The sequence below is a fragment of the Dermochelys coriacea genome, chromosome 9 (assembly GCF_009764565.3).
Source record: "Dermochelys coriacea isolate rDerCor1 chromosome 9, rDerCor1.pri.v4, whole genome shotgun sequence".
Lineage (NCBI taxonomy): Eukaryota > Metazoa > Chordata > Testudines > Dermochelyidae > Dermochelys > Dermochelys coriacea.
Genome location: NC_050076.1, coordinates 33603472 through 33631156, shown reverse-complemented (window position 1 = coordinate 33631156; position 27685 = coordinate 33603472). Strand labels below are relative to the sequence as shown.

General features: G+C 41.8%; 1 protein-coding gene across 2 annotated transcripts in view; it reads left to right on the top strand.

Moving 5' to 3' along the window:
- FBXO36 (F-box protein 36) overlaps window positions 1-27685 on the top strand; it is a 66557-nt gene that overhangs the window by 24790 nt on the left and 14082 nt on the right. The window contains exons 1-3 of one of the 2 annotated variants that reach the window (XM_043492917.1): window positions 18841-18982; window positions 19077-19191; window positions 23648-23756. In XM_043492917.1, the coding sequence (XP_043348852.1) occupies window positions 19168-19191; window positions 23648-23756 (133 nt within the window). In that variant the 5' untranslated portion in view covers window positions 18841-18982; window positions 19077-19167. Of the gene's footprint in view, window positions 1-18840; window positions 18983-19076; window positions 19192-23647; window positions 23757-27685 lie in introns of those variants that run through there. The other variant, XM_038416271.2, reaches the window with a different exon arrangement.

The window sequence follows — 27685 nt, the reverse complement described above, 5'->3', positions numbered from 1 at the left end:
CTTGCCTGCTTTGCTAGTCCATGGCATTGGAGACTTTTATTTTAATTGGCAGATGTATTAAGTCTTTCTTCTGGTGTATAATTAGGGGGCAGATTGGACGTATTGGCTAATCCATTCAACTTCTTTGTTTCTCACAGCCACACGCATTTCTTTTAGCAACTCCCACTGGAAGAAGAATTGAAAAACTACTGTACTGAGCTGGTCTTCTTAATAGTTTCCCTCTGCCACCTGTTTCATACAGCATTGTTTTCTGTCTGGGGACATCTTAATAAGAATCACCAATATGCCCAGTAAATCATAAAGCCATTTTATAAAGAGACATAATTGCAAATTTATCAAATGAATGAGGCAGAGATCTAGAATCACGCTCATTTAAACAATAAGCTTTATTGTGCTAATTTTCATTGTGGCTACTGAGTTACCTGGTAAATAAACAAATAATTTAATCAAATGTGAGTTAGTCAATAATTTCACTATAATGCTAGTGAAATCATATAATGTGTCTAGATAATCTACTGCTAAAATACTTTTGCTGTATCTAAAATAAATGTTGAAGCAAAACTGATAGACAGTTTACAGGGAGTGTTGGACAATATGATTTTTATTAAACTAATTTTTGTCATAACAGTATATGTCCTATTATAAAGAGGGGTCTTCCATTATTACTTGGAATATAGTTTAACTTTTGTTAACAATAAGTTAGTATAATAAATAACTTTTCAACATTCCTCACTGCAGTACAGCCAGCTCCAAGACCTCCAAAATAAGAACACAGAATTAAGAGTCTGTAGGTATATTTTTAACCTGAAATAAACACAGTTGAAAGGTGGGGCCTTCCTCTCCGTCTCTGTCTCGCTACTTGGCTGCTAGGAGAGATAGGTGGGGTAAAAGATCATCTCTTTTTTTTCACTTCTCTCACATGGAATGAGGGTGGATGGCAGCTTCTGTTTCTCCAGCCAGGAGGTTTCATGTGGATTCCTCTCTCCATTCCATGGAGAGGGACATTGTAGGTCAGATTCTGAGCCCTACTTTGGCCTCTTTGCCCTGATCTGGCAACATAAAGGGGCATAAAGCAGGCTAACTGAGCCAGATGAGGATTTCCTTGGCATTGAGAATTCCCTGGATAATGTAGGGGTATGGCTGTGCAAAAATGGGGGTTGGTAGCACTGCAGCACTCAGACAATCCCTTGCTGCCAAAACATCTCCTTAGAGCAGTGGTTCCCAAACTTTAACAACTTGCAAACCCCTTTCACTAAAATGTCAAGTCTCGTGAACCGCCTCCTAAAAATGAGTATTTACATGGATTTTCTCCCATACCTCAGCATAAATTATAAAAGCAGTGATCTTGGAAATATAAAATGTGTTTTTATGACATGCTTATTACACACTATTTATTATTATTTATCATTTACAGTATTTTTACTACATTATAAAAATGGCAACACTCTTCCAAGATTTCACTTTTGCAGCTTGTATCACTTTTGATTAAACCTGTTATAAGACAAGGCTCCTATCAGAGGCGCCAGTAGAAAAAAAGGGTTTGGGAGCAAAGTCCCCATGCACGCCGGGGCCTGCGGGGGACCACAGAAAAAAAGGGGAGGGACCTGTGGGGGGGGCACCAACGCAGGAGCGGAACGTGACCCTCGTCACCCCCCCATTCTGGCATCTCTGGCTCCTATGTTTCATCAAGGAATATCAGATGTGAAACAGCATGAAGGTATTTAAGAAGCCAACTCAAAGAGTTCGTCCTACACAAGCATTTAGGTCTTGAGCAGTCCAGGCAAACAATGGACGTTACAACAAAACTTAAACTTATTCTTCATAATAATTTAAAACCAACACTAGCAGCCTATTTAATTTTAAAAACAGCAAAAAACATCCAACTCCCTTTCTATTTCATAAAAGGAGTCTTGAAGTTTAAATCTCCCCAGTGTGATAGATATGCTTGCTTTGATCTGCTTAGCTCTTGAAAGTCCTGAAGGTTCCAAACTGCTGGCCCCATGCTGCCCAGCATACCTATGAACAGCTCTGTCCGCCATTAGGGAATTTTTTCCCAAGAACCCCCTGTAACATTTTGTGAACCCCAGTTTTGGAACCACTGCCTTAGAGTGACAGGTCGCTGGGCTGGATGTAGAGGATCCCTGAGAGTTCTGTATGTTGCAGCAAGGCCAAACTAGATCTCTGCCAGCTGCAAGAATGGGAAACACAAATATGACATTACACCACTTTTGCTACCACCACCGCAAATCGTGTGCTGATCACCTCTGAGCCAGACTTGATGGTGAGCCAAATAGCTCTTATGCCACTGTCTCCATTTGCTCATCTTTCCTTGGTCTGTCTGATTGTGGAAAGCTCTAGCCTTTATTACCTTACCACATTTCAAGAAACTTAATTTTCAAAAGTGTAAATGATCTCAGGGCTGTTGAAGTATATTACTTATTCACAATGAACCAAGTTCTGATCTCAATTAAACCAATGTAAATCCAGAGTAACTTTATTGGCTTAGGTACAAATGAGATAGAATCTCTCCCCCATGAATATGTAAAGTATTCAAAGTGCTAGTGCTGACAATGCAACACCTTTAAAATAATTTAGTGTTGTTGAAAAGAAAACAAGAGGTGCGCGGACAAGATGTTTCACTTTATTATTGTCCTGTAATAGTCAGGGCCAGTGTTTTTGCTGCCCCAAGCGGGAAAAAAAAAAACTTGCCGCCGAACGGGGAGCAGAATCCTGCCCACCGAACACAGAGGCAGAGTGATGGTGCTGCCGCCGAATTGCCGCTGAGCGCAAAACGCGCTGTGACGGAGTGGCCGCCAAATTCCCGCCATCGCAGAGGGTGGATTGACACCCCAGAGCCCGAAGTCCTGCCGCCCCTTTACACTGGCCGCCCCAGGCACCTGCTTGGTTTGCTGGTGCCTGGAGCCAGCCCTGGTAATAGTATAACTGGGTCATAAATTCAGACATGAAGAATGGGCCTTTCCTTAGATTGTGTACCTTATTTTTTAATAAAGAACATGTGTGAAAAGAAGGCCTGCATGAGAAAGAAATCACAAATATGAAAATATTGCTCCTGTCTTACTTTCAGAGGGTACTGTGACATACTTTATTTTAGATCTCATGAAGTACCAGTTGGCAAGATAAAAATGCCTAGGGGGTTTACACATGCAATTGTATTTGGAACAATTCCATGCATTGTCTAGGTATTCTCCACTGCCCTATAGATGTGAACACACCCCCTAGCATAGCATAATTATAAAGGTAATTAATATAATCCCTAACTCTCAGTCTTTGTTATCTACAACGGAATTAACAGTTAGAGAGAAGATTTTAAACATCGGGAAAAGCTAGGAATGAGTTTATATCGTCAGAACAGAAATTAGTTTTCAAAGGGTAGTAAAAAATCCATGAGAAGTCACTATTCATGAAGGTTTCAATTCAGTGCCTTAAAAAGGCACTTGGCCAGGAGGAGAGAACTAGTAATCAATACTACAATTTACAAAGTAGTTTTTTGACAAACTCTGATAGTTAGAACTATCTAATTGTATCTCTTTGCCATTGTCATTTAACAAGTTTTCAGTTTTCAACTCTCTCTCCCAGTCTCTAGTGAATTCTAAGGAATATTTTATGGAATAGCTTTTTTTAATTTTGTCCACTCTCATACCGGACATAACTCCATTAACTGAATATTCAACAACATTCAGTAAAATGCTTGTATTTCACTTATTAAATTGTATGAAGACAAAGGGGTAATGTTTGTTTATGCAGAGGTTTATTGTTTTCCTTGTTAACATCTACCTTTTTCTCTTATCTGAACCCCAGTGAAATCTTACTAGATCTTAATTGGTGCCTGAACTGCACAACAGCTATCTACTTCTTTCTTTTAAGATAACCATAGTCTGAAGTTGGTGGCCATGTATGAAACAACTGTCCATATGCATCATTTATTATTATTCCTCAGCAAAAATATCCCAGGAGGGCTAAATTAGAGTTCACTTACTTTAATCTTTATCAGCGCAGTTGTCCAGTCTCAAATCAGTTCTGCTCTTTACATTTCTAGGACAGTTATTTTAAATATCGTTGTAGGTTTCTGCAAATATTAGTGTGGTTTTGATGCAGAAAATTTGGCTTCTGTTCCAAATATAGCTTGGGATTATTACAAGGTTTGCCTCACTCTGTGTACCTCCTTCATCTTTTGGGTGCCAGGATGAGTCTATGGAAGTAAATATTTTAAATTGCTTAAGATGCATTCTCAGAAATGACATAGGCTCCATCACATTGACTTTCAGTGAGACTAGGCTGCTCTATACTTAAAAAGTTTCATTGGCATAGTTATATCAATAAGGGATGTGTTGTTTTTTTTTGCTGACATAGTTATGCTGGTAAAAGCTCCAGTGTAGATACAGCTGTACCAATATAAAGAATTTTATACTGAGATAGCTTATTTTCTATCCCAAATTGAAATAAGCAATAGCAGCATAAGCACTCTTTTACCTGTATAACTACATTTACACTGGGGGCTGAGTTGGTGGAGGGAGGGGGGTGGGTTGCCCCTCAAAACTAGTTAAAGTCACAAAACTAGTAAGTATAGACATGACATTAGGCTTCTAAGAGACTTTTGAAAAGGGGACTTTGGCATTTTTAAAAATTTTACCCAGTGTCAGCTCCCCATCCCCGCAGGATAAGGCCCAGCAGCATTGGCAGGAACCTAGGGGGCTTAGTGCCCCCCCCAAGATCGCGGGTCCAGTGACCCTGGCTGGAGCAGGATCACAGCACTGGGACCGCAGTGGCAGGTAGGTAGGGTGGAGTGCACAGCTGAGCTATGTGCAGCTGAGGTAGGAAACTAGTGGGCAAAGGGAGGCAGTGGAGGGGCTAAGGCCACAAGGGGCACAGGGAGGGGGTGTAGAGGGCTGGGGCCTAAGGAGGAGGGGTAGGGAGCTAGGGTTTCAGGGAGGGGGGTGAAGCCAGTGTATGGGGGACAGACTGTAGGTAGCGGGGACTGGTGGCAGTCCTTGGATGGGTGCTGGGGGCAGTTGCTGGAGGGATGAAGGGGTCAGTCCCTCGGAGGGGGAGTGGATGCATGGGGGGGCGCAATCCCTGGGTGGTAGACTGGATGTTGGAGGGGGAAATCCGGGGAGATGGGCATTCTGCCCTGGAGAGGGTATTCTGTCTCTGCATGGCAGGCATGTGTGCCAGCCCAGTGTCGGTGTCCGGATGCTGGGGGGGACAGTCTCAGGGAGGTTGGGTGATGGGGGGCATTCCCTGGCTGGGGAGCAGTCTGGAAAGGGGCTGGGGGGCACTCCCTGGTGTGGGGGAAATGGGTGCATGGGGGGAAGTCCCTGGCTGGGAGGGCACACTGCATTGGGCAGGGCTCCCTATCTTTGCAGGCAGGCTCTGCAACCGCACTTTCCAGGTGCTCAGCCCAGCCGCACTGCCACCAGCAGCACAGAAGTGAGGGTGGCAGTGCAGCATGCTATGCCACCCTTGCAGTAAATTAATTTTAACGGTAAATGTTTTGACTTATTTTCTCATTTAAAATGCTCTTGGTAGACATTTGCCAGTGTTAAAATGAAAGGTGCTATATTGATTTGAATCGTATTGCTGTCATATAACAAATAATAAACCTTTTTTTTGGTAGATGTACAGGTAGTGTGTATATATATGTGTGTGTGTGTGTGTGTGTTTGTGTGTGTGTATGTATATATATATATATATATATATATATATATATATATATATATATATATATAGTGTGGATGCTGCCCACATAACACATAGACAGCTGCATATGCGCCCACAATGGTAAATAGGTTGAGAACCACAAGTCTAAACTGTTCTTAACCTCCAATGATGGAGATTACACAAGCTCCTTCAGTAACCTATTCCAATACCTAACCTTGTAATTAGAAAGTTATTCCTAATATCTAACCTAGATTTCCCCTACCTCAGATTAAGCCAATTACTTCTTGTTCTAAGTTCAACAGACATGATGAACAATTTATCTCCATCCTTTTTATAATAGCCGTTAACATATTTATCAGACTATTATCAGGGCCCCCCTTGGTTGTCTTTTCCCAAGTCCAAACTTGCCCAGTTTTTTTAACCTTTCATCAAAGGTCAGGTTTTCAAAACCTTTTATCATTTTTATAGCTGTCTTCTGAATTCTCTCCAATTTGTCCACATCTTTCCTAAAATGTGGCACCCAAATCTGGACATAGTACTCTAACTGAAGACTAACCAGTGCTGAGTAAAATGGAACAGGTACCTCTGGTGTCTTACATACTATACTCCTGTTAATATATCCTAGAATGATATTAGCCTTTTTCACAACTGCAGTACTACCTCTTAGACTCTCCTCTCTCTTAGTTACTCTCCATTTTGTAATTGTGTATTTGACTTTTCCTTCCTAAGTGTAGTACTTTGCCCTTGTCTTTATTGAATTGAATCTTGTTGATTTCAGACTAATTCTCTAATTTCTTCAGGCCCTTTTGAATTCTAATCCTGTCCTCCAAAGTGCTTCCAACCCCTCCCAGCTTGGTGTAATCCACAAATTTTATAAACATAGTCTTCACTCCAGTTAGCCTGACTTCAATACCTGGAAAGATACTGGAACAAATGATTAAACAATCAATTTGTAATCATCCAGAGGACAATAAAGTGATAAGTAATAGCCGACATTAATTTATCAAGAACAAATCATGCCAGAATAACCTAATTTCCTTTATTGTCAGGATTACTGGCCTGGTGGATGGGTGGAATAAGTAGACATGATACAACTTTATTTCTAGTAAATCTTTTCACACAACCCAGCATGATAGTCTTATAAGCAAACTAGGGAAATGTGGCCTAGATGAAATTACTATAAGGTGGGTGCACAATTGATTGAAAGATCATACTTAAAGAGTAGTTATTAGTGGTTTGCTGACCGAGTATATCTAGCAGGGTCCCACAGTTGTTTGACCTGTGTCCAGTACTATTCAATATTTTCATTAATGATTTGGATAATGGAGTGGAGAGTATGCTCATAAAATCTGTGGATGACACCAAGCTTATTATGCACTTGCTTAATTTAACACATTATGAATAGTCTCATTGAAGGGATTACTCTCACAGTATGTAAAGTTAAGCAGATGAATAAGTCTTTACAGTATCAGGGCCCAAAGTCAGTACTAAAAATTACTACAGTTTTCCTTGAAATAGTGTACTACCTAAATGTAATTGAAATTCAATGCAACAGTTTTTATAACTGAGCCTTTTTTACATTACACCTTTTAAATTATAGTGTACTTCTCTTTCCTTCAGAATTGTATGCCGTGTCTTAATCATCCTATCTAAAATGTTCAGTTCATATTATATTAAAAATTTCACTTAGAAACTTAGATTTAGGAAGTTTCATTTTGGAGGGTTTTTGATGCAAGGATATTTTGGACACCAGCCATTAGTCAATTGGAATAAGGTGTGTGTTTACGTTAAAAGCAGCCAGACAAATCATAAGGTGGTGTAAACAAAATATCTCCATTGACTTTGCTGATTTACAGGCTGAGGATCAGGCCCAACATTTTTATTTATTAATTTATCTGAAGATAATTGCCAGTACAGAATAAACATACACTATAATATATTTCTGCTTTGTGTAAGATGTATGTGCTATTTGTCTTCAGAAATGAAGGCTATTTCTGATAGGTTTGTAATTATTTGCAAAATATCTCATGGTCTTGGTATTCATTTTTTGCTGAAGGCTTGGAATCAATGTCTGCCTGTGGGTTTCATTTAGAAAGAGCTTTTGTTCATCTATTTAGTCTTCAGTCCAACAGAGTGCTCAGCTCATGTTGACCATTATGCGCAACATCAATGTGACTCCGCATGGGCATAAATGCTTATGTAAATGGATCATTTTTCAGGATCTGGGTCTTAATTTGCATACATCTTTATAAATTATTCATAAAAATATAAACATATCCCAACTCCTGCAAGACTGTAGGGCAAAGATACCCTTTGTGTAAGCAGGTTCTACTAAAACTTACTTCAACTGGGCTTGTGCCTGCTGACACCAATGCTGAAGTTGGGCCAGTAACTTTTCTTTTTGTACACTCTATTTTATTGCTTGGAAGATATGGACTTCCCAGACTGAGAAATATTACTTTAATTCATTTTACTTTAAAACAGGTTCCAGAACTCCATAATGTAATACAATAAGCATCCTGATTCTAATTTTACAAGAATTAGACTTACAGACTTGTGTTAGTAAGAGACATTCAGGTATGAATGATCACAAATTAATAATTCTAGGAGAGAAGCCAGTGTTAAAGGACAGCTCTTTAATTTCACCAAGTTTGGGCCAAATGTACCTTGTAACTCCCATTAAGTCAGTAGAAAGACCAAGAAAGAAGCTGACACATTTTGCTCAACTAGACAGTATAAAAGTTCAAAAAGTAAAAAGCATTTGTCATCTTGAATCCATTATCGTAAGTGTTTTTGTTTAAGTTTTTAATTACATTTGGCATTTCTGTGCTGGAGGTGCCGTTTCTTTGAAAAGAAATGTCACTTCTGACAATAATAGTATGAGAATGTAATAGAAAGGAATGTAAGTAAGTTCCCATCCTGCTTTAACAATGGTTTTTGCTATCCTAGAAGAACATTAATGGTTCAGTTGTGCCCTGTTTTGCACAGGTGCACCAGGTGGGAAACGAGCAGTTGGAGCCTCTTTTCTCTCTCCCAACACTCCTCTCAATTTTATGACTGTCCTTGTTCTCAGGAAGCAAAAGAACTAAGGCCAAGATCCACAAAGGTACTTAAGGTACCCAGACTTAGGCACCTAAGACTCCAGTTTGGATGCCAAAGTGCAAGATTGGCTCCACTGCTATCCACAGAACTTCTGCCAAACTCTGGAGGTACCTAAACTCACTCGGCACCTAAGTTTTCAGAGTAAAAGTTACCTAGGCATCTATGTTTTAGCCTTCTACTAAGGGGTAGGGAAAAGCTGACAGGTGAGGAGGAGCACACATTTCAGACAGAGACTTCCAGTAGGGGAGAATCTATTAATGGGAATTCACTATATCCTAGTAAAGAGGAGAGGATAGACATTGTTAAAGTACAGGTAGGAACTGAAGAGAAACAGTCAAATGAAAAAGAGTCCCATTCAATTACGTCACATGAATGCAGACAACTAAAAGATGACAAATTTTATAAATGCTTGTATACAAATACTAGAAATCTAAATACTAAGATGGGTGAACTTGAGTGCTTGGTATTAAATGAGGATATGATATAATAGGTATCACGGAAAGTTGTTATGACAATCAGTGGGACATGGTAATACCAGGGTACAAAATAGATAGAAATGACCGAGTAGGTTGTGCTGGTGGGAGTGTGGCTCTATATGTGAAAGAAAGTATATAGTCAAATATAATAAAAATCTTAAGTGAATCAAACTGTACTATAGAATCTTTACGGACAGAAATTCCATGCTTGAATAGTAAGAGTATAGAAGTAGGAATATACTACTGACTACCTGAGTATGATGGTGATGGAGATTGTGAAATACTCAGGGAGAATAGAAAGGCTATAAAAATAGAAAACTCAATAATAATGGAGGGTTCCAACTATCCCCATACTGACTGGGTACATATCACCTCAGGACAGGATGCAGTAGTGAAGTTTCTAGACAAAATTAATGACTGCTTCTTGGAGTAGCTAATCCTGGAACCTACAAGGGGAGAGATAATTCTTAATTTAGCGCTAAGTGGAGCACAGGTTGTGGTCCCAGAGGTGAATATAGCTGAACTACTCAGTAATAGCAATCATAATATAATTAAATTTAACATCCCTGTGAGTGGGGGTAGGGAGGAATACCAAAGAAGTCCACCACAGTAGCATTTAACTTCAGAAAGAGGGACTACACAAAAAATGAGGAAGCTAGTTAAAGGGAAATTAAAGGAACAGTCACAAGAATGAAATCCTTGCAAGCTGCATGGAAACTTTTTAAAAACACCATAATAGAGGTTCAAATTAAATATATACTCCAAATTAAAAAAAAGTAACAAGAGACAAAAAATGCCACCAGAGCTAACCAACAAAGTAAAAAAGGCAGTTGGAGGAAAAAAGACATCCTTTAAAAATTGGAAGTCAAATCCTACTGAGGAAAATAGAAAGGAGCATAAACTCTGGCAAGTAAAGTGTAACAGTTGTGACAGACCCAGACCAATTGGGTGCAGGAGTCTGGTAGAAGGCAAATATACTGGCTACTGGACGAATAGTTTTCTGTTCCATGAGTGACCAGAGCGGGAGCTTCCCTAGAACAATCAGAAACCTGCTAGAACCAATGAAGATAGACAAGATAATTAAGATACCTGGAGCCAATTAAGAACTTACTATAATCAATTAAGGCAGACAGGCTAATCAGGATACCTGGTTTTAAAAGGACCTCCCATAAGTTAGTGAGGGACGCAAGGAGCGGGGAGTGAGAAGGCATGCTGCTGGAGAACTGAGGAATACAAGCGTTATCAGGCTTCAGGAGGAAGGTCCTGCAGTGAGGATAAAGAAGGTGCTGGGGGGAGGCCATGAGGAATTAGCCCAGGGAGTTGTAGCTGTCACGCAGCTGATACAGGAGATGTTGTAGACAGGTGCTATCCAAAGGGCCTTGGACTGGAACCCAGTGTAGAGGGTGTCCAGGTTCCCCTCACACTCCCAACTCCCTATCTGACACAGGTGGAGTTGACCTGGTCTGTGAGACACACCAGAGCGGAAGATCTAACTTGGAAAGGGATCTGGCCTGTCCCCGACCCACTACGTGGGACAACAGAGACTGCGGAGATTGCTCTCCGTTTCCCCCATGCTGGCCAGTGATGAGGTTAGCTAAGTGTATAGCAGGTTTGAGCCTCTAGCAAAAGCTGCCAAACTGAGGGCTGCCGTGAACCTTTGAGGCGAGCAAATCCGCCAGAAAACACAGGACGAACCAAGGCAGAGGAGGAACTTTGTCACACTGATGTCAGGAGTGGGATTTGGTGCAGAGTGTGGCAGAAGAAGGAGGAAGTTAAAAAAGAAAAAATAAGGAGGGTGTATTTTCTTTTCTTTACCACAATGGAGGACGTAGTGTGGGCACTGATACAAGCCACGGCTGACCAGCAGGAGGCTACCCGTATCCAGGCAGCCGCCCAACAGGAGGCAGTGCGGCTGCAGCAAGAGACCAATCGCCTATTGATGGACCAGGCCTCTCAAGATCATGCTATGTTGTGGGAACTATAAACCAGGTGAAGGCCCTTACAGAGCTGAACCGCAGTCATGATGGGACATGGTCATGTGGGCCATCAATTGGCTGCAGAAAATGACGCTGGAGGATGACATGGAGACATACCTCCTGGCCTTTGAGAGGCCAGCCCTACGGGTGGCTTGGCCCTGAGATCAGTGGTCTGGCATCCTCGCCCCATTCCTGTGTGGGGAGGCTCAGAAGGCCTAATATGATATGTCTGAAGAGGCTGCCGCAGACTACCCACAGCTGAAAGCAGAGATCCTGGCCAGATCTGGGGTAACAAACACAGTGCCTGCCCAGCAGTATCATGAGTGGAGGTACCATGAAAACAAAACCCCGCAGTCCCGATTATACAACCTCATCCATCTCGCCCAAAAGTGGTTACAAACCAAGTCTCAGAGTCCAGAAAAGATACTAGAGGTTCTGGTCACTGACCGGTACATGAGAGGACAACTGCCAGACCTTCGCACCTGGGTAAGCCAGAACGACCTGTCCACCTGCAATGAGGTGGTCACACTGGTAGAGAGGTGAAGGATGGCGAGGGAACTGATCCAACCAGTTAACGAAGAGGCGCCCCAGGTTAAACTAGCAACACTAACCTCCAGAGCTCAGGCAACTGAGCCCCCAGGAAGGCCCAGGTGGAAAAAGAGAGGGGCTGAAGGCCCACCATAGGCCACCAAAAGTCAGAGCACAGAGGGTGAAGAGGATCATGACATTAGACTGCCCAAACTGAGAGACCAGGGAACACCTAGGGCCCCATACAGATGTTACACCTGTGAGGAGTGGGGACACATAGCTGCACAGAGCCCCAATGCCGAGGAGTGTATGCAGTGTAACCTAGGAATCTGGGAAAACTTATGCTCCCTAATTCACATTGTGGGGGTTGCACTAACCCCACACAAATATACCAGGCCATTGAGGTTAAATGGAGTAGAGACCACAGCACTGATAGATTCGGGGAGCGCCATCACACTCCTCTCAGGAAAGCTTGTGAAACGTAATCATTTACTACAGGCAAAACACCCAGGGGTGACATGCGTGCATGGGACAGTTAGTTACTACCCCACCATCCCTGTAAAAATTGAAATCCAAGGGAATGCTACAGATGTAGCAGCAGGTGTAGTGCCTAAACTCTCTTACCCGGTGCTCATAGGGAGGGACTTCCAGGAGTTGATGACTTACTCCCAGTAGCAGGAATGGAGAAGGGAGAGGACCCTGAAGCTAGTGAGGCGTCCACAATAGACTGTCAACCCCCAATCTTCTCCGAAATATCCCCAGATTTTTTCTCCACTCCCAGGCGGGGCAGAAAGACGAAAAGGGAAAGAAGGGCAGCTAAGGCCTTGGAAACCCAAATACTGACCCAAAGCCAGAGGGTCGCTCTCGTAAGTAGGTGGACCCTGGCAGCTGAAAGGGAGGCCACCCAGCAGGGAGAAGCACCTGAGCCAAATCCCAACCCTAATGCCTCCGAACCGGCAGAAGCAATAGAGACCAGTCCTCTAGAACTCGTGCAGACCAGCCATGGGAGAGAAAATTTCAGATGGGACCAAGCCTAAGATCCAAGGTACGAGAACATTAGGAAGGAGATAACAGAAATAGATGGGGTCCCCGTGAAAGGGAAAACCAGGGACCCAGCCCCTACTTCATCATAAAGAAGGATCTCCTGTTCTGAGTTGTACCAGTACAGGGACAGAAGGTAGAGCAGCTCCTAGTGCCTCGCAAACATCAGAAGGCAGTATTAAGCCTTGCTCATAGTCCTCTTTTTGGGGGGCATTTAGGGGTAGAGAAGACCCTGGCAGGGATCCTACAAAGGGTTCTTCTGGCCTGGGGTGCATGAAGAAGTGTGGAGATGCTGTGCCTCCTGCCCAGAATGTCAGCTGCACAGTCCCCGTCCCCACTTGAGGGCATCTTTGGTACCCCTTCCCATCATAGAACTCCCGTTTGAACGAATAGCCATGGACCTAGTGGGACCCCTAGAGAAGACTACCCGGGGCTACCAATATATACTTGTCATTCTGGACTATGCTACACGGTATCCACAAGCCGTCCCCCTGCGGAACACAGCCTCTAAAACAATAGCCAAAGAGCTAGTGGGGATCTTTGCCTGAGTGGGGCTACCAAAGGAGATACTCACAGACCAAGGAACCCCATTTATGTCAAAACTGATGATGGACCTATGTGTCCTACTCCATATACATACCCTGAGGACTTCGGTCTATCATCCACAGACCAATGGGCTGTAGAAAGGTTCAACCAAACCCTGAAGGCTATGATAAGGAAGGTGGTAAGTCGAGACAGGAAGGATTGGGACACACTACCATACCTTATGTTTGCCATCCGGGTGGTACCTCAGGCCTCAACTGGGTTTTCTCCCTTTGAGCTATTTTTTGTGTGCCACTCCGAGGGCATCTTGGACATAGCCAAGGAAATTTGGGAGGCGGAGCCCAATGAGGGGAAGAATGTAATCGAGCACATGTTACAAATGAGGGAACAGATACAATGAGGGGGGATTTGATAGCTGCTTTCAACTACCTGAAAGGGGGGTCCAAAGAGGATGGATCTAGACTGTTCTCAGTGATACCAGATAACAGAACAAGGAGTAATGGTCTCAAGTTGCAGTGGGGGAGGTTTAGGTTGGATATTAGGAAAAACTTCTTCACTAGGAGGGTGGTGAATCACTGGAATGCGTTACCTAGGGAGGTGGTGGAATCTCCTTCCTTTGAGGTTTTTAAGGTTAGGCTTGACAAAGCCCTGGCTGGGATGATATAGTTGGGGATTGGGCCTTCTTTGAGCAGTGGGTTGGACTAGATGATCTCCTGAGGTCCCTTCCATCCCTGAGATTCTATGATTCTATGATAGCGCAGGTCACTCTCATTGTGCGAGAGCACCTAGAGAAGGCCCAAGAGGCCCAACAAGCTCATTACGCTCTCCAAGCCAAAGTTTGGCAGTTCCAGCCCGGAGAGTATTGGTGTTGGTACCCACAACAGAGAGTAAACTTTTGGCCCAGTGGCAAGGACCCTACGAAATAGTTGAACCCGTAGGGGTGGTAAATTACAAAGTGCGACAACCAGGACGTCGGAAACAAGAGCAAATATATCATGCCAACCTTCTGAAATCCTGGGATGCACAAGAGGCATGCGTAGCTATCCAAAAAGACCTACCCCAGGAAAACAAACCCTCTGACAAGGTGAGGGTATCTCCCAATTTAACACCAGACCAGAAGAATGAGGTGTCTGAGATGATCTTCCGGAACCAAGATGTGTTCTCGACAAAACCGGGTCAAACAACTGAAACATATCACTACTTCATCACGAACCTCGAGGCCATAGTAACAATGAGGCCATACTGGGTGCCAGTGGCCAAAAGGGAAGAATAAAAGCAGAAGTAAAAAAAAATGCTGGAGTTGGGGATCATCGAAGAGTCCCAGTCAGTGGTCCAGCCCAATCATGCTGGTGCCCAAACCTGTTGACACCAAAAGGTTTTGCAGCGATTTCCAGTGACTAAATGAGGTATCGCAGTTCAACACGTACCCCATACCTTGCATAGATGAACTAGTGGACCATCTGGGCAATGCCCAATACTTGACTACCCTGGACTTGACAAAGGGGTACTGGCAGATTCCCCTTGCCAAAGATGCGAAGGAGAAGTCTGCTTTCTCTACACCAGAGGGTCTTTTCCAATACTCTGTCCTCCCTTTTGGATTACATGGGGCCCCAGCTATCTTCCAGAGCCTCATAGACAAACTCTTACACCCCATACCAATTATGCTGCTGCCTAACTGGATGATGTGGTTATTCATACCCCAGACTGGGAAACCCACCTAGAGAAGGTAGAGGCAGTCCTCAATACCTTCAGGTGAGCTGGCCTTACAGCAAACTATGCCAAGTGTGCCGTAAGGTTTACGGACGCCAAATATCTTGGGTACATTGTGGGAAAAGGTCTTGTAAAACCCTAACTGAATAAGTTAGAGGCCATCCAAAATTGTCCCCGACCAAGTCACAAGAAACAAGTCTGTGCATTCCTAGGTGTGGTGGGGTATTACCGACGATTTATCCCTCACTTTGCCACAAGGGCAAGCCCCCTTTCAGACCTAGTGAAGGCCCATGGACCTGGTCTGGTGAGATGGTCTGATGCAGCAAAGAGAGCATTCGCAGACCTACAGACTGCCCTTTGGAGTAACCCCCTACTGATAGCCCCAGATTTCACCGAGGAATTTATCCTGCAAACGGATGTATCAGAAGTAGGTTTGGGGTCCGTCCTATCACAGGTGGTCAGGAAGGAGGAACACCCAATTCTCTACCTCAGCAGGAAACTCCTGAGGGAACAAAAATATGCAGTGGTGGAGACGTGGTGCACTCGCCATAAAATGGGCCATGGAAACGTTGTGCTACTACCTGCTCAGCGCAGATTTGTCCTTGTGACTGACCATGCCCCTCTTCAATGGATGCAGCGGAACAACGAGCTGCAAGAGAAGAGTGCAAGGGTGACCAGATAGTTCTCATCTCTCCAACCTTTCCAGTTCCATGTGCAACACAGAGCAAGGAGCTGTCAAGGCAATGCTGATGGCTTGTCATGTGTGCACTGTCTGGTGTCCCAAACTGCCCAACCCCTGGGTGTTGAGCAGGGGGGAGGGATATGTGACAGACCCAGACCAGTTGGGTGCAGGAGTCTGGTAGAAGGCAAATATACTGGCTACTGGATGAATAGTTGTCTGTTCCATGAGTGACCAGAGCAGGAGCTGCCCTAGAGCAATCAGGAACCTACTAGAACCAATGAAGATAGGCAAGCTAATTAAGACACCTGGAGCCAATTAAGAACTTACTAGAATTAATTAAGGCAGGCAGGCTAATCAGGACCTCCCATCAGTTAGTGAGGGGCACAAGGAGCGGGGTGTAAGAAGGTGTGCTGCTGGAGAAAACTGAGGAATACAAGCATTATCAGGCTTCAGGAGGAAGGTCCTGCAGTGAGGATAAAGAAGGTGCTGGGGGGAGGCCATGGGGAAGTAGCCCATGGAGTTGTAGCTGTCATGCAGCTGATACAGGAGACATAGACTGCTGCTATTCACAGGACCATGGGCTGGAACCCGGTTTAGAGGGTGGGCCCGGGTTCCCCGCATCCCCCCAACTCCCTATCTGACACAGGTGGAGCTAACCTAGTCTGTGAGACACACCAGAGGGGAAGGTCTAATTCGGAAAGAGATCTGGCCTGTCACCAACCCACTACGTGGGACAACAGAGACTGCGGAGATTGTTCTCCATTTCCCCCATGCTGGCCAGTGATGAGGTTAGCTGAGTAAACAGCAGGTTTGAGCCGCTAGCAAAAGCTGCCAAACTGAGGGCTGCTGTCAACCTCTGAGGCGAGCAAATCTGCCAGAAAGCACAGGACAAACCAAGGCAGAGGAGGAACTTTGTCATACAGTATAATCAGGCAAGCTAAAAAAGAATTTGAAGAGCAACTAGCAAAAGACTCAAAAACTAACAGCAAAAAAGTTAATCAGAGGTAGGAAGCCTGCCAATCAGTAAGTGGGGCTACTGGAAAATCAAGGTGCTAAAGGGCACTCAAAGAAGACAAGGGTAATGTGGAGAAGCTAAATTAATTCTTTGAAATGGTCTTCACTGCGGAGGAGGTGAGGGAGATTCCCACATCTGAGGCTTTCTTTTAAGGTGACAAATCTGAGGAGCTGTCCCAGATTGAGGTGTCAGTAGAGGTGGTTTTGGAAGAAATTAATAAATTAAACAATAAGAAGTCACCAGGACTAGATGGTATTCACCCAAGAGTTCTGAAGAAAGTAAAATGTGAAATTGCAAAAATTCTAACTGTGGTACCTAACCTGTTGCTTAACATACCCTCTGTACCAGATGACCGGCGCATACCTAGTGTGATGCCAATGTTTAAAAAAAGGCTCCAGATGCAATCCTGACAATTACAGGCTGGAAAGCCTAACTTCAGTACCAGGAAAATTGTTTGAAACTATAGTAAAGAACAGAAATATCAGACACATAGATGAACATAGTTTGTTGGGGAAGAATCAACACAGCTTTCACAAAAGAAAATCATGCCTCACCAATATATTAGAATTCTTTGATGTTGACACCAAACATATGGACAGAGGCGATCTAGTTGGATATAATATACTTGGACTTTCAGAAAACCTTTGACAAGGTCCCTCACCAAAGCCTCTTAAGCAAACTAATCAGACATGGGAAAAGAGGGTCTTCTCATGGGTCAGTAACTGGTTAAAAGACAGGAAACAAAGGGTAGAAATAAATGGTCAGTTTTCAGAATGGAGAGAGGTAAATAGAGGTGTCCCCCAGAGAGCTGTGCTGGAACCAGTGCTGTTCAACATATTCATAAATGATCTGGAAAAAGGGTGAGGTGACAAACTTTGAAGATGATACAAAATTATTCAAGGTAGTTAAGTCCAAAGCTGACTGCGGAGAGTTACAAAAGGATCTCACAAAACTGGGTCACTGGGCAACAAAATGGCATATGCAATTCAGTGTTAAGTGTGAAGTAAGTCACACTGGAAAACATAATCCCAACTATTCCATACAAAATAATGGGGTCTAAATTAGCTGTTACCACTAAAGAAAGAGATCTTGGAGTCATCATGGATTATTCTTAGAAAACAACTGTTGAATGTGTGACGGCACTCAAAAAACCTAAAAGAATATTAGGAATCATTAGGAAATGGATAGATAATAAGACAGAAAATATATAAATCCATGGTATGCCTACATATTGAATATTGCATGCAGTTCTGGTTGTCTTAAAAGTGCAATCTAGATCTAAATGTTTTAAAGATAGTCAAATCACCATTCAAGAGAATGGTCCCTGGTTTACAGTCTCTCTTTCATTGGGTTTTGACACTGACTCCCAGTGCCACAAACGTTTTAGCAAGATGAGTGACTATAATACTTGGCTCAGAAATACCAATTGTATTTAAATAAATAAAATATATGTTTATTCAAGGCTGCCATTTCTTCTTAGCCTATCAACTCATAGATTCTTGGGACGGTTAAGTGGGTTTACTTTAGTTTTCCTTTAAAAGGGCAACTACTACTTGTAGTTACCCTGTATTGCAGAGAACCTGTGGGATGATTGGCTTGTGTCTCCAGTTTCGGGAATGTAGTGGGATATTATTTGGGAGTGGGCGTTATGTCTTCAACTAAACCATGATTGTATGTGTGCTTTAATGAAAAAACTAGTTATGTATTTCCTCTGTTTACCTATTAAGTGTTCTGTAAAAGAACCCTGTAGTTAAGCCTAACTGGCTATTTATAGTGAAATTTTGCCCAAAGGATGCTTACAGAATAAGCCAGTAAATGCAATTGGGCAACACTCTTATAGTACTGTGATACAGGAGGGCCAGGGAGCAGTGGTAGAGTGTTAGAGAGGAAATATATAAGCCCTAGGCTAATTAAGGTGTGGTTCCCTGTGGACTAGGGAGGGTTGCTACAGGTTAACTGGAGCACCTGTTGTCAATTAAGGCCCTGTCAGGAACCTAATAAAATCCCCTGCTTCAGGCAGTCAGAGGAGGAGGAGAAGAAGAAGAAGGGGGGGAGGGAAAAAAAAAAGGGGGGGGGGGGGGGAAGAGAACAGACTGGAGCTTGGAGGTGTGTTGTGAGATTTGGAAGATCAGAGAATTGAAGTAAGGGAGACTCTGCCCCAGCAGGACAGGTAGACTCCCTCCCTGCAGCGTCTAAGGACCCAGGGTAACCCCACCTAAGGGGGACGAGGGTAAGAAACCCGCAGGGGTTGTGAGTGGCTGGGACTCAGAGTGAGGTACAAACCCAGACCTCTCTCCCACTTCCCTCCTCTGTCACCTTCGCAGGCACTAGCAGGGCCCTCGGCACCCAAGAGCAGGGGCAAGGCGTGGCGTCTTAGCACCCCCACACCCCAAGAAAAAGCGCAGGACCAACCATATGAACATCAGCTATCTTGTCATAGTACATTAAAAAAAAATAGCAAAAAGCATGAGTGTTCTTTGGTTGGCTAGATTTGATATTAAAAATATATATGCTAAGCTTTTGTTTAAACGTATTTATTGTCACTGTAGATCAAATATCTACCAAATACAAGCAAGCTATGACAAATCCACACCCAATTTCCAAGAAGGAAATATTACCTAGTGAAAGTGTGGCCTAAGTGTCTATGGAATTTGAGCTTTTGTTTAAAAATAAATAAATAAAATTAAAGTTGAAGGATAAGTCAATGGGAATTGTGGGTTCTCAGCATCTCTGAACATCAACTGTAGGTGTCCAAATTTGTTAGTCTCTAAGGTGCCACAAGTACTCCTTTTCTTTTTGCGAATACAGACTAACACGACTGCTACTCTGAAACCTGTCCAAAGTTTGGTATTCAAAAATTTGAGAGACCCAAATTTAGATTACACTATGAAAAATTAAGCATAAATGTTCAGGCTTTATGCCTGAGACAATAACCTGTAAGTAATGGAGTGCTGTCTCTGGAATCTTCTTACACACAACCTGAAACAATAGGAAGGATTCTAAGGTAGAGATCTGGAATACAGCAAACAGCTAGGCTGTGGTCTAGGGAAGGGAAATTCTTATTATCTGCTGGTTATTCTGTGTCAGTGACACTATGCTGCTGTTGTTCCTGAAGCCTTGTCACCAGCTTGCCTGAGCCAGTGGGTATCTTTCAAAGTGAATTTACCAAATTTTCAGTACTCCAACATCTTACTCAGATTAGCCTGCCTGGGCCTTACACTCACACTGAGTACATCAAAAAGTCCCTCAGTGATCTAAACACAAAGTGTGGCTTTGTGGGTTATGCTAGAGGGAAGATCCTTCCTCCCTCCCCTGACTTAAGCATTGAACTGCCATTTGATAGAAGTAGCCAGTCTTTTTTAATTTGACCTGCTGGGCTCTGACTGGCTGCCGCCTGTTCGCCAACCCTTCTAGCTGCTGGAAAATTATGTCTGTCTGGTTCCACCAGCTGTTAACCCTGAAGGGCCTTTCTAGGCAACCCTGGAGATCCAAAACTCACTGTCCTTTTCTTAAAGAGCTGTCGTGTGACTGGAGGATCCTCAGAGTGGTAGATCACAAATCCACACGCTTCATAGCAGCACAGTTTGCTGCACAGGTCTTTCTAATCCTGTCCCAACCCCAGGATAATGAAAACACACTGGTTCCACTGCAAGAAGGTCTTTTGTGACCTGGGAAAAAAGGAGGTAGGATTTATCCTACGGGAGCTGTGAAATGCCTCCATTCTTCTTCATGGGTTGGTAACAATGAATCCTGTCTATCCAAGGGCTTGTCTACACTTGAAGTACTACAGCAGCCAAGTTGCAGCTGCACCATCTATGTTGACAGACAGGGTTCTCCCATCGGTGTAGGTAGTCCATCTTGCTGACTGGTGATAACTAGGTCAACAGAAAGTTTTGTAGGAATTGAGATTAGTCCTCCAGCCGGTATATGCTAATAGGAAAAAAAGAGGATCAGGAGTGTGTGTGTGTGTGTGTGTGTGTGTGTGTGTGTGTAAAAACTCTATTATTATTTATTTATTTATATTACCCACCAATGTGTGAGGTACCTCTCAATATAGAGAAAAGAGATTGGGTGAAATCTTAGCCGCAGTGAACAAAATGGGAATTTTGCCATTGACTTCAGTAAGGCCAAGATTTCACCCATAATCCCTGATTTGAGAAAATTAATTTCAGACAAAATACAATAGATAAGTAACAAGATATATAGAACAAATAAGCAGAAGACTAATCAATGAATTTCTTGTGGGTATTGCAGAAGTAGTGGATATTCCAGACGGATTTAAATTAGGAGAGGGTAGCAGCTTCCAACTCAAGAAGGATCAGTGTTCCATATATAAAAGGAATTGTGGAAGGATGTGCACAGATATGAGGAAGATGGTCAAACGGAATGTCAAGGCTGGCATTGCTGGTGAAGCAAACTAGGCAGGGTGATATAAGAGACTATATCAGATAAGTACAGAGAGGGCAGTTATTTATAGCTGGTCTACATTTGGCTTTTTTCAAATCAGGGTAAGCGGTACCTGGTGCATGTTAGTGCTTTGTACGTACTATGGATTTACACTGGTAGAGCTACTGGGTCTAACTTCACTGAGGGAAAAAAACCCCAGTGTAGACATTTGTGCTGCCAACTCTTAAGATTTTATTGCAAGTCTCATAAATTTCAGTGTTTTAAAGCCCAGTTGCTGGAATTCTCATATTGCAAGAAAATCTCAGCTTTCATTTTTTTAAAAGTAAGTTCCCAGCCCTCATGTTTGCTATAACAGAGTGTCCCTTTAAGTCCAGGGGGCCTGCCATGGACAGCCCTGTTCAATTTATCAGACCCAGCTGAGAAGGGGTCAGGTTTTTTCTCTTAAAGGTGACAGGGCTAAATTGAAAGGGGGCTACAAGAGGAAGTTACCTCCTGCGACTAGCTGTGTGTCAGTCAGCTGGCCAGCCTCTGGATCCTGACAGCCTGTGTAAGTTGTGAGTTTTCTTTGCATTAATAAAACAGTGCCCTGGAAGAAAGGCCTGAAAGACTGAGCATGACAGTGAATCTTTATTGGGAAAGTTGGGAGAATTGAAACGGAAGGCAAAACTCAGTCAGCACTAGCCCAACTGTGTAATGCAGCTCTGCTACAGATGCAGAGAAAAGCTTGAAAATGTGAAGCAAGTGCATCCCAAAAATTCAAAAGCCAGAAAGCAAATAAAAAGAAGCCAATACTTGCTATTTTTAAAAATCACAAGATGTTTAAACAAATCTTATGATTTTTAGAGGCTAGCCTCTTGATTTTTGAGTGTTGACAGTAGTGGTATCTATTTTTCCTGATTTGTGAAGATTGCCTTATTTAAAATAATAGTAATAAGATACTAAAAGGAGAGAGTCTAACACAACTGCTCAAGCATACTACATAGTATTTTAAAAGAGATCCAGGAAAATGACTATTAAGCAGGGCCCCTTGTATTTCACAGTTCCGTGACGACTGGATTCACCATTGAATTTATCTCTTGCCTCAGTTATGTGCTCGATAATCTGTTTTGTTTTTCAAACAAAAATAAATCTTTCTAGCCCCTCTTTGTTGCAAAGTAAACCTTAAAACCCTTAATTGAATGTAAAATGATGTAGTTATTGCAGGGAGCTGGAAACTATAGCTCTAAGAGATGGGAACTGCTGCATTCATACCTTAGTAGGGTATCAACTTTGAAACATAAAGATAACAATTTAAATGTCAACACTTAACTCTTTAGTTTTAAGGTTGTTAATTTGCTTATTCTGCAACACCTATCTAGTGAACTGTACTCCCATTTTTCATCAGAGCCTTTCATTATTCAGATCATAATCAGCATTTTTAGTTGAAATTTTCATTTAGAGCAGTAGTTCTCAAACTTTTGTACTGGTGACCCCTTTCACATAGGAAGCCTCTGAGTGCAACCCCCCCCAATATATAAAAAAGTATTTTTAATTTATAACACCATTATAAATGCTGGATGCAAAGCAGGGTTTGGGTTGGAGGCCGACAGCTTGCAACCCCCCATGTAATAACCGCGCAACCCCCTGAGAACCTCGCAATCCCCAGTTTGAGAACCCATGATTTAGAGTATGTAAACAGTGCATCTTCATTATATGTATTTTAAATTTTATCCTTTGATACACACAAATCTGCTACTAAATGCAGAATGAAAAAGAATATTTGTAGTTATACAAGTCAAGATATTAATTCAACCTCAGGCTTAAGGGCATAAACAGTTTTCATGCAGGGCTAAAGAAAGAATATTCCCTGCATATATAGTATTTCACACTTGTTTAGGTGTATTAAGGTGATTGGGGTTTTTTTGTTTATTTGTTTCCTTTGAAGCATCAGGTATGACCATTGGGAGTAGCTATGGTCTGATCCAGTATGACAATTTCATAGAATCATAGAATCATAGAATATCAGGGTTGGAAGGGACCCCAGAAGGTCATCTAGTCCAACCCCCTGCTCAAAGCAGGACCAAGTCCCAGTTAAATCATCCTAGCCAGGGCTTTGTCAAGCCTGACCTTAAAAACCTCTAAGGAAGGAGATTCTACCACCTCCCTAGGTAACGCATTCCAGTGTTTCACCACCCTCTTAGTGAAAAAGTTTTTCCTAATATCCAATCTAAACCTCCCCCATTGCAACTTGAGACCATTACTCCTCGTTCTGTCATCTGCTACCATTGAGAACAGTCTAGAGCCATCCTCTTTGAAACCCCCTTTCAGGTAGTTGAAAGCAGCTATCAAATCCCCCCTCATTCTTCTCTTCTGCAGACTAAGTACTAATTTATACGTACTTAGAAATTAAATAGTTGTTACATAACCATAATCCTGAATTTTAGTAGTATTATATCCACTAGTATTTGATGTTTGTTAATTCTTGCCAATATCTTCTTTTCAATCATAGGTAATTTTCAGATGGTGGAAAATCTCTCTTAGAAGTGAATTTCGTGAAACAAAGCCTGGGGAACTTAAAGAATCTCATGAATACTTCTTGGATGATCCATCTCTTCAGAGTAAGATTTAGAAAAAGACTATACACTTATTGTGGCAGACATGGAACTTCTATGTAATAATCTGGGAACACTGCTCTGTAACTTTATAAATATTATGTTATAGGTTAATGAAATAGCTTCTGCTGGGTTATTGGGCTTTCTAATATGAATGTATTCATTTCAGTTAATGAGCAGCTATTGGAAAAAGAAGCAGAAAGACAACACAAGCTCTAGATAAACTTACTTCCAATAAATCCTAGCAGGGAGATTACAAAATAGTGACAATATTGTTATCAGTTAAGATGCTACTTTCAGATTCCCACAATAATTCAAAGGGACATGAAACCATTAAAAAGACTTTAGGAGGGAAGTTCTCAGCTGTTCCTGGGGAAAACAGACTTTCAGGGACATAGAAACAGGTCTTGTGGCAACATCTGAAGTAGCTGGGCCTTTCCTTAACTAGATATGTGTATAATCTGTTTGTTTTAAGATCTTTTTCTCTGAAATGCTTTGGTTCTAAATCAATGGTTTTCAACCTGTGGACCTCTGGGGGTCCGCAGACTATGTCTATGGGATCCGCAACAGATTGTAATTACGATAGAACGGTGGTTTTCAGCTTGTGGCCTGTGGGCTCCTAGGGGGTCCGCAGACAATACCTAAGATTTCCAGAGTGGTCTCCACCTCCATTTGAAATTTTTAGGGTTCTGCAAGTGAAAAAAGGTTGAAAACCACTGTTCTACATAAACAATACTTTGTTTAAAGAAGGCTATCTGATCATTGGCCACCATGGTCATAGGTCTTGGAGGGAACAGAACAACAGGGACTGAACCTAACTGAGACCTGCTGAGGTAATCCTGGTTAGTACCTGGGAACTACAGCTCAAGGCTGGTCTAAGAGTGGGAGAATCCAATGATTTCAATCCAAGAGCGGTAACAGCTGAAGGCCTGAGATTTGAGAAGGAGTGCACTCAAAGAGTATGTCTACACAGGGATAAAAGATCCACAGCTGGGCCAGGCAGCTGACTCAGGCTTGGGTTTTGGGGCTAAAACTCGCTGTGCAGACATTCAGGATCAGGCTGGAATCCAAGTCCTGGGACCCTGCATCCTCACAGGGTCCCAGACGTCAGGCTCTAGCCTGAACCTGAACAGCTACACAGCGATTTTTCAGCCCTGGAGCACAAGCCCTATGAGCTTGGATCAGCTGACCTGGGACAGATTGAAAGAAAAACAAGACCACAGATCAAGTTGGTTTAAATTATTAAGTTTAGTTCATTTTAAATTTAACTCTTGTTATAGCATAATTTTTTTAAAAAATTTATTTGTAAATGACAAATTTGCAATAAAACTGAACAAAATTGATTGCTAATTGGATCCTTGGCAGGTGCTTAAGAAGTTCTTGAATATATTAAGCTCTTTTACTGCTGATATTTTTAATATACCTGTTTCTTCAGATGCAGTAGTCTTCCACAGTGTTTCAACTTGACAATGGTAATATCAATTTTGAAAACAACTTGAGCTTTCTAGGAAATATTGTGTGAATGATGACTAGCCTTTTTGTACTCTTTGTTTCCTGTGAGAAGTTGCTAACAGTGTTTACAGCTGAATTCTAGCAACACTTCCTAATGATTTATTTGACAAATGTAATTTGTTTTTCTTTTAGCACTCATAAGTAAGCTTTTGTTCAGCTCTGTAGTGACCTATGCATATATAATGGCAAAGGTTTTGTGTCACTGTATATACTGTTGGACCTTTTTGTGGCATTTGATACCCATTTAATGTCACAGTGAAACATGTGTATTGGAATATCTGGCATGTTGTTCAAATAGTTAAATCCTTACCAACATATGCAATTTTTTTTCTTTGGCACTTCTATTTCTAGTGTTGTAAAAATGTTTCTAGATTCATTCAAGGTTGTATCTTGGGATCTAATTTGTATTGCATTTGCATGCTTCTTTTGAAAGTACTACTTGGTGTTTCTGAATTTCATCACATGGGAACTATTGAAGCCCAGGTCAGTTTGTCCCACTTACTGTAAAAAGGTTTCTTCCTGTTTCCCAAGATAATCATCTCAGGGTCACTTTTTTTATATACCAAATTTTCCTTTGTGGATCATATTAATCATTATTGTATTTTAAAGCAGTCATTGGCAGTCTTGGAACTATTCCAGATCACCTCTCCAGCTGTCTCACATAAACACTAAGACCTTTTTGCATCTTTATCTCATTTCCTGGCTTACAAGTCTTGCTACTGTTTCTCTCATATATTCACAGGTTGCTCAAAACTTTGCTGCCAAAACTTTTGTTTTGTTGCTCAAAACTTTGCCACTGTTATTGGAACAGTGATCTAATTATTTTTATTTAAATTTGTGCCAAAGTCCGTTTCAATTGAAGTCAGTGGCAAAAATCCCCACTGACTTAAGTAGGGCCAGGATTTGACCATCAGTGTATGTAGTACGTTCTGCTGACAGTGCACTCTTTTAGGCCAATAGCTAAGTTTATATACAAGTTTAAGAATTAATTAGCATTTTACATTTCCTTCCCATAGTTAGTCTTTAATTTTATGGCTTTTTTTGTAACTTAAAGTGCTTAGAGATGTTCACAGAAAGAGTGTTATAACAATATCATTTGATTTATTCCTATCAAGCAAACATGAGGTAAAATATATTCCCTTGCAAATAAAACATTATGCCTGCCACTAATCCATGCAGGCATTCAAGGCATCCAGTAGAAAGCATATGAAGTAATCATTTTAAAATAAACTTTTTAATACTGCCTGGTTACTTAGATTTCTGTTACAGTCTACAAACTCTATAGAGTAGTAACAAAAGTCAATGACAACCATGTACATTCACATTTAAGGCTGTAGGCTGATTTTTTGCTGTTGTAGTTTTTGTGGTAATAACAAAGGTGCATACTATGAGCAGATTCAGTTCATGTACTGCATATTAGTAAACCATTGATCTACTTTTTTAACCATATAAATAAACTTGCAATTCTTAACACTGAAAGAAACATTCATACAGTATGCAGCATTAACAAACCTCCATTATTGTGTAAAATCCAGGAACAAAATGGTTTCATAATATAATCTGGGAGAAATACCTCAAAACAGCCTTACACATATTTTTTCAATTCTGAGACCATAAACTGCAGCCTTCTAAAATACTAATTATCCATCTGCTTGGAGTGAGTATTTTTTTTGACCGCTATGTAAGATCATTCATTTCTCATCATAATTATCATAGTGATGATGAGAGGAGGGTGGAGAGTGTAGATTTGGTTTCTGGGTTAGTAAATTTTTATGATTTTTTCAAGGCTGGTTTACAGCATCACTGTACATTGATGGAAGATAGTGTAAGGCACACATTCTAGATCTTCACATTCCAAGGGAAGGAGAGAAAATCTATTTAAGTCCCCGAAAGAATGAACAACTGGTGCAAGTCACTAAATACTATCAATTGCTCTTAGGCATGAGAATCTCAGTGAGCTCTGAGGGTATTCAAACATACCCTTATGTCTAAGCCACCATCAGCTGCAGCAATAATATGATAGGTATTTTTACAGAAATAAAATAAATACAGCTAAATACATTTTGAGAGCATCCACAAACAATTCATATGTTAATACATTCATATCTACATGTAGAAAGAAACTTGCATTGTGTAATAAAACTCATTTTTATTGAAGCAGCAAAGAATTGGATTGTAGCCTTTTGGTTAGCCATTTAGCATGACGTAGATATGTGTTGTGGACTTTTTTTTTTTTTAATAAAGAGTTGACTCTTTGTCATGCATGAGTCTGATTACCTGGGCTATCCAGCACTTTTGTTTTTGTGTCTAGATCTTTACAGTATTTACTAAGGGAATTAAGGGAACGAGGAAAGAGGATCACAGTAGGGGGCATACTGATATTTTTTTAACCGAGTTATGAAAAAAGGGGTCATGACAATATT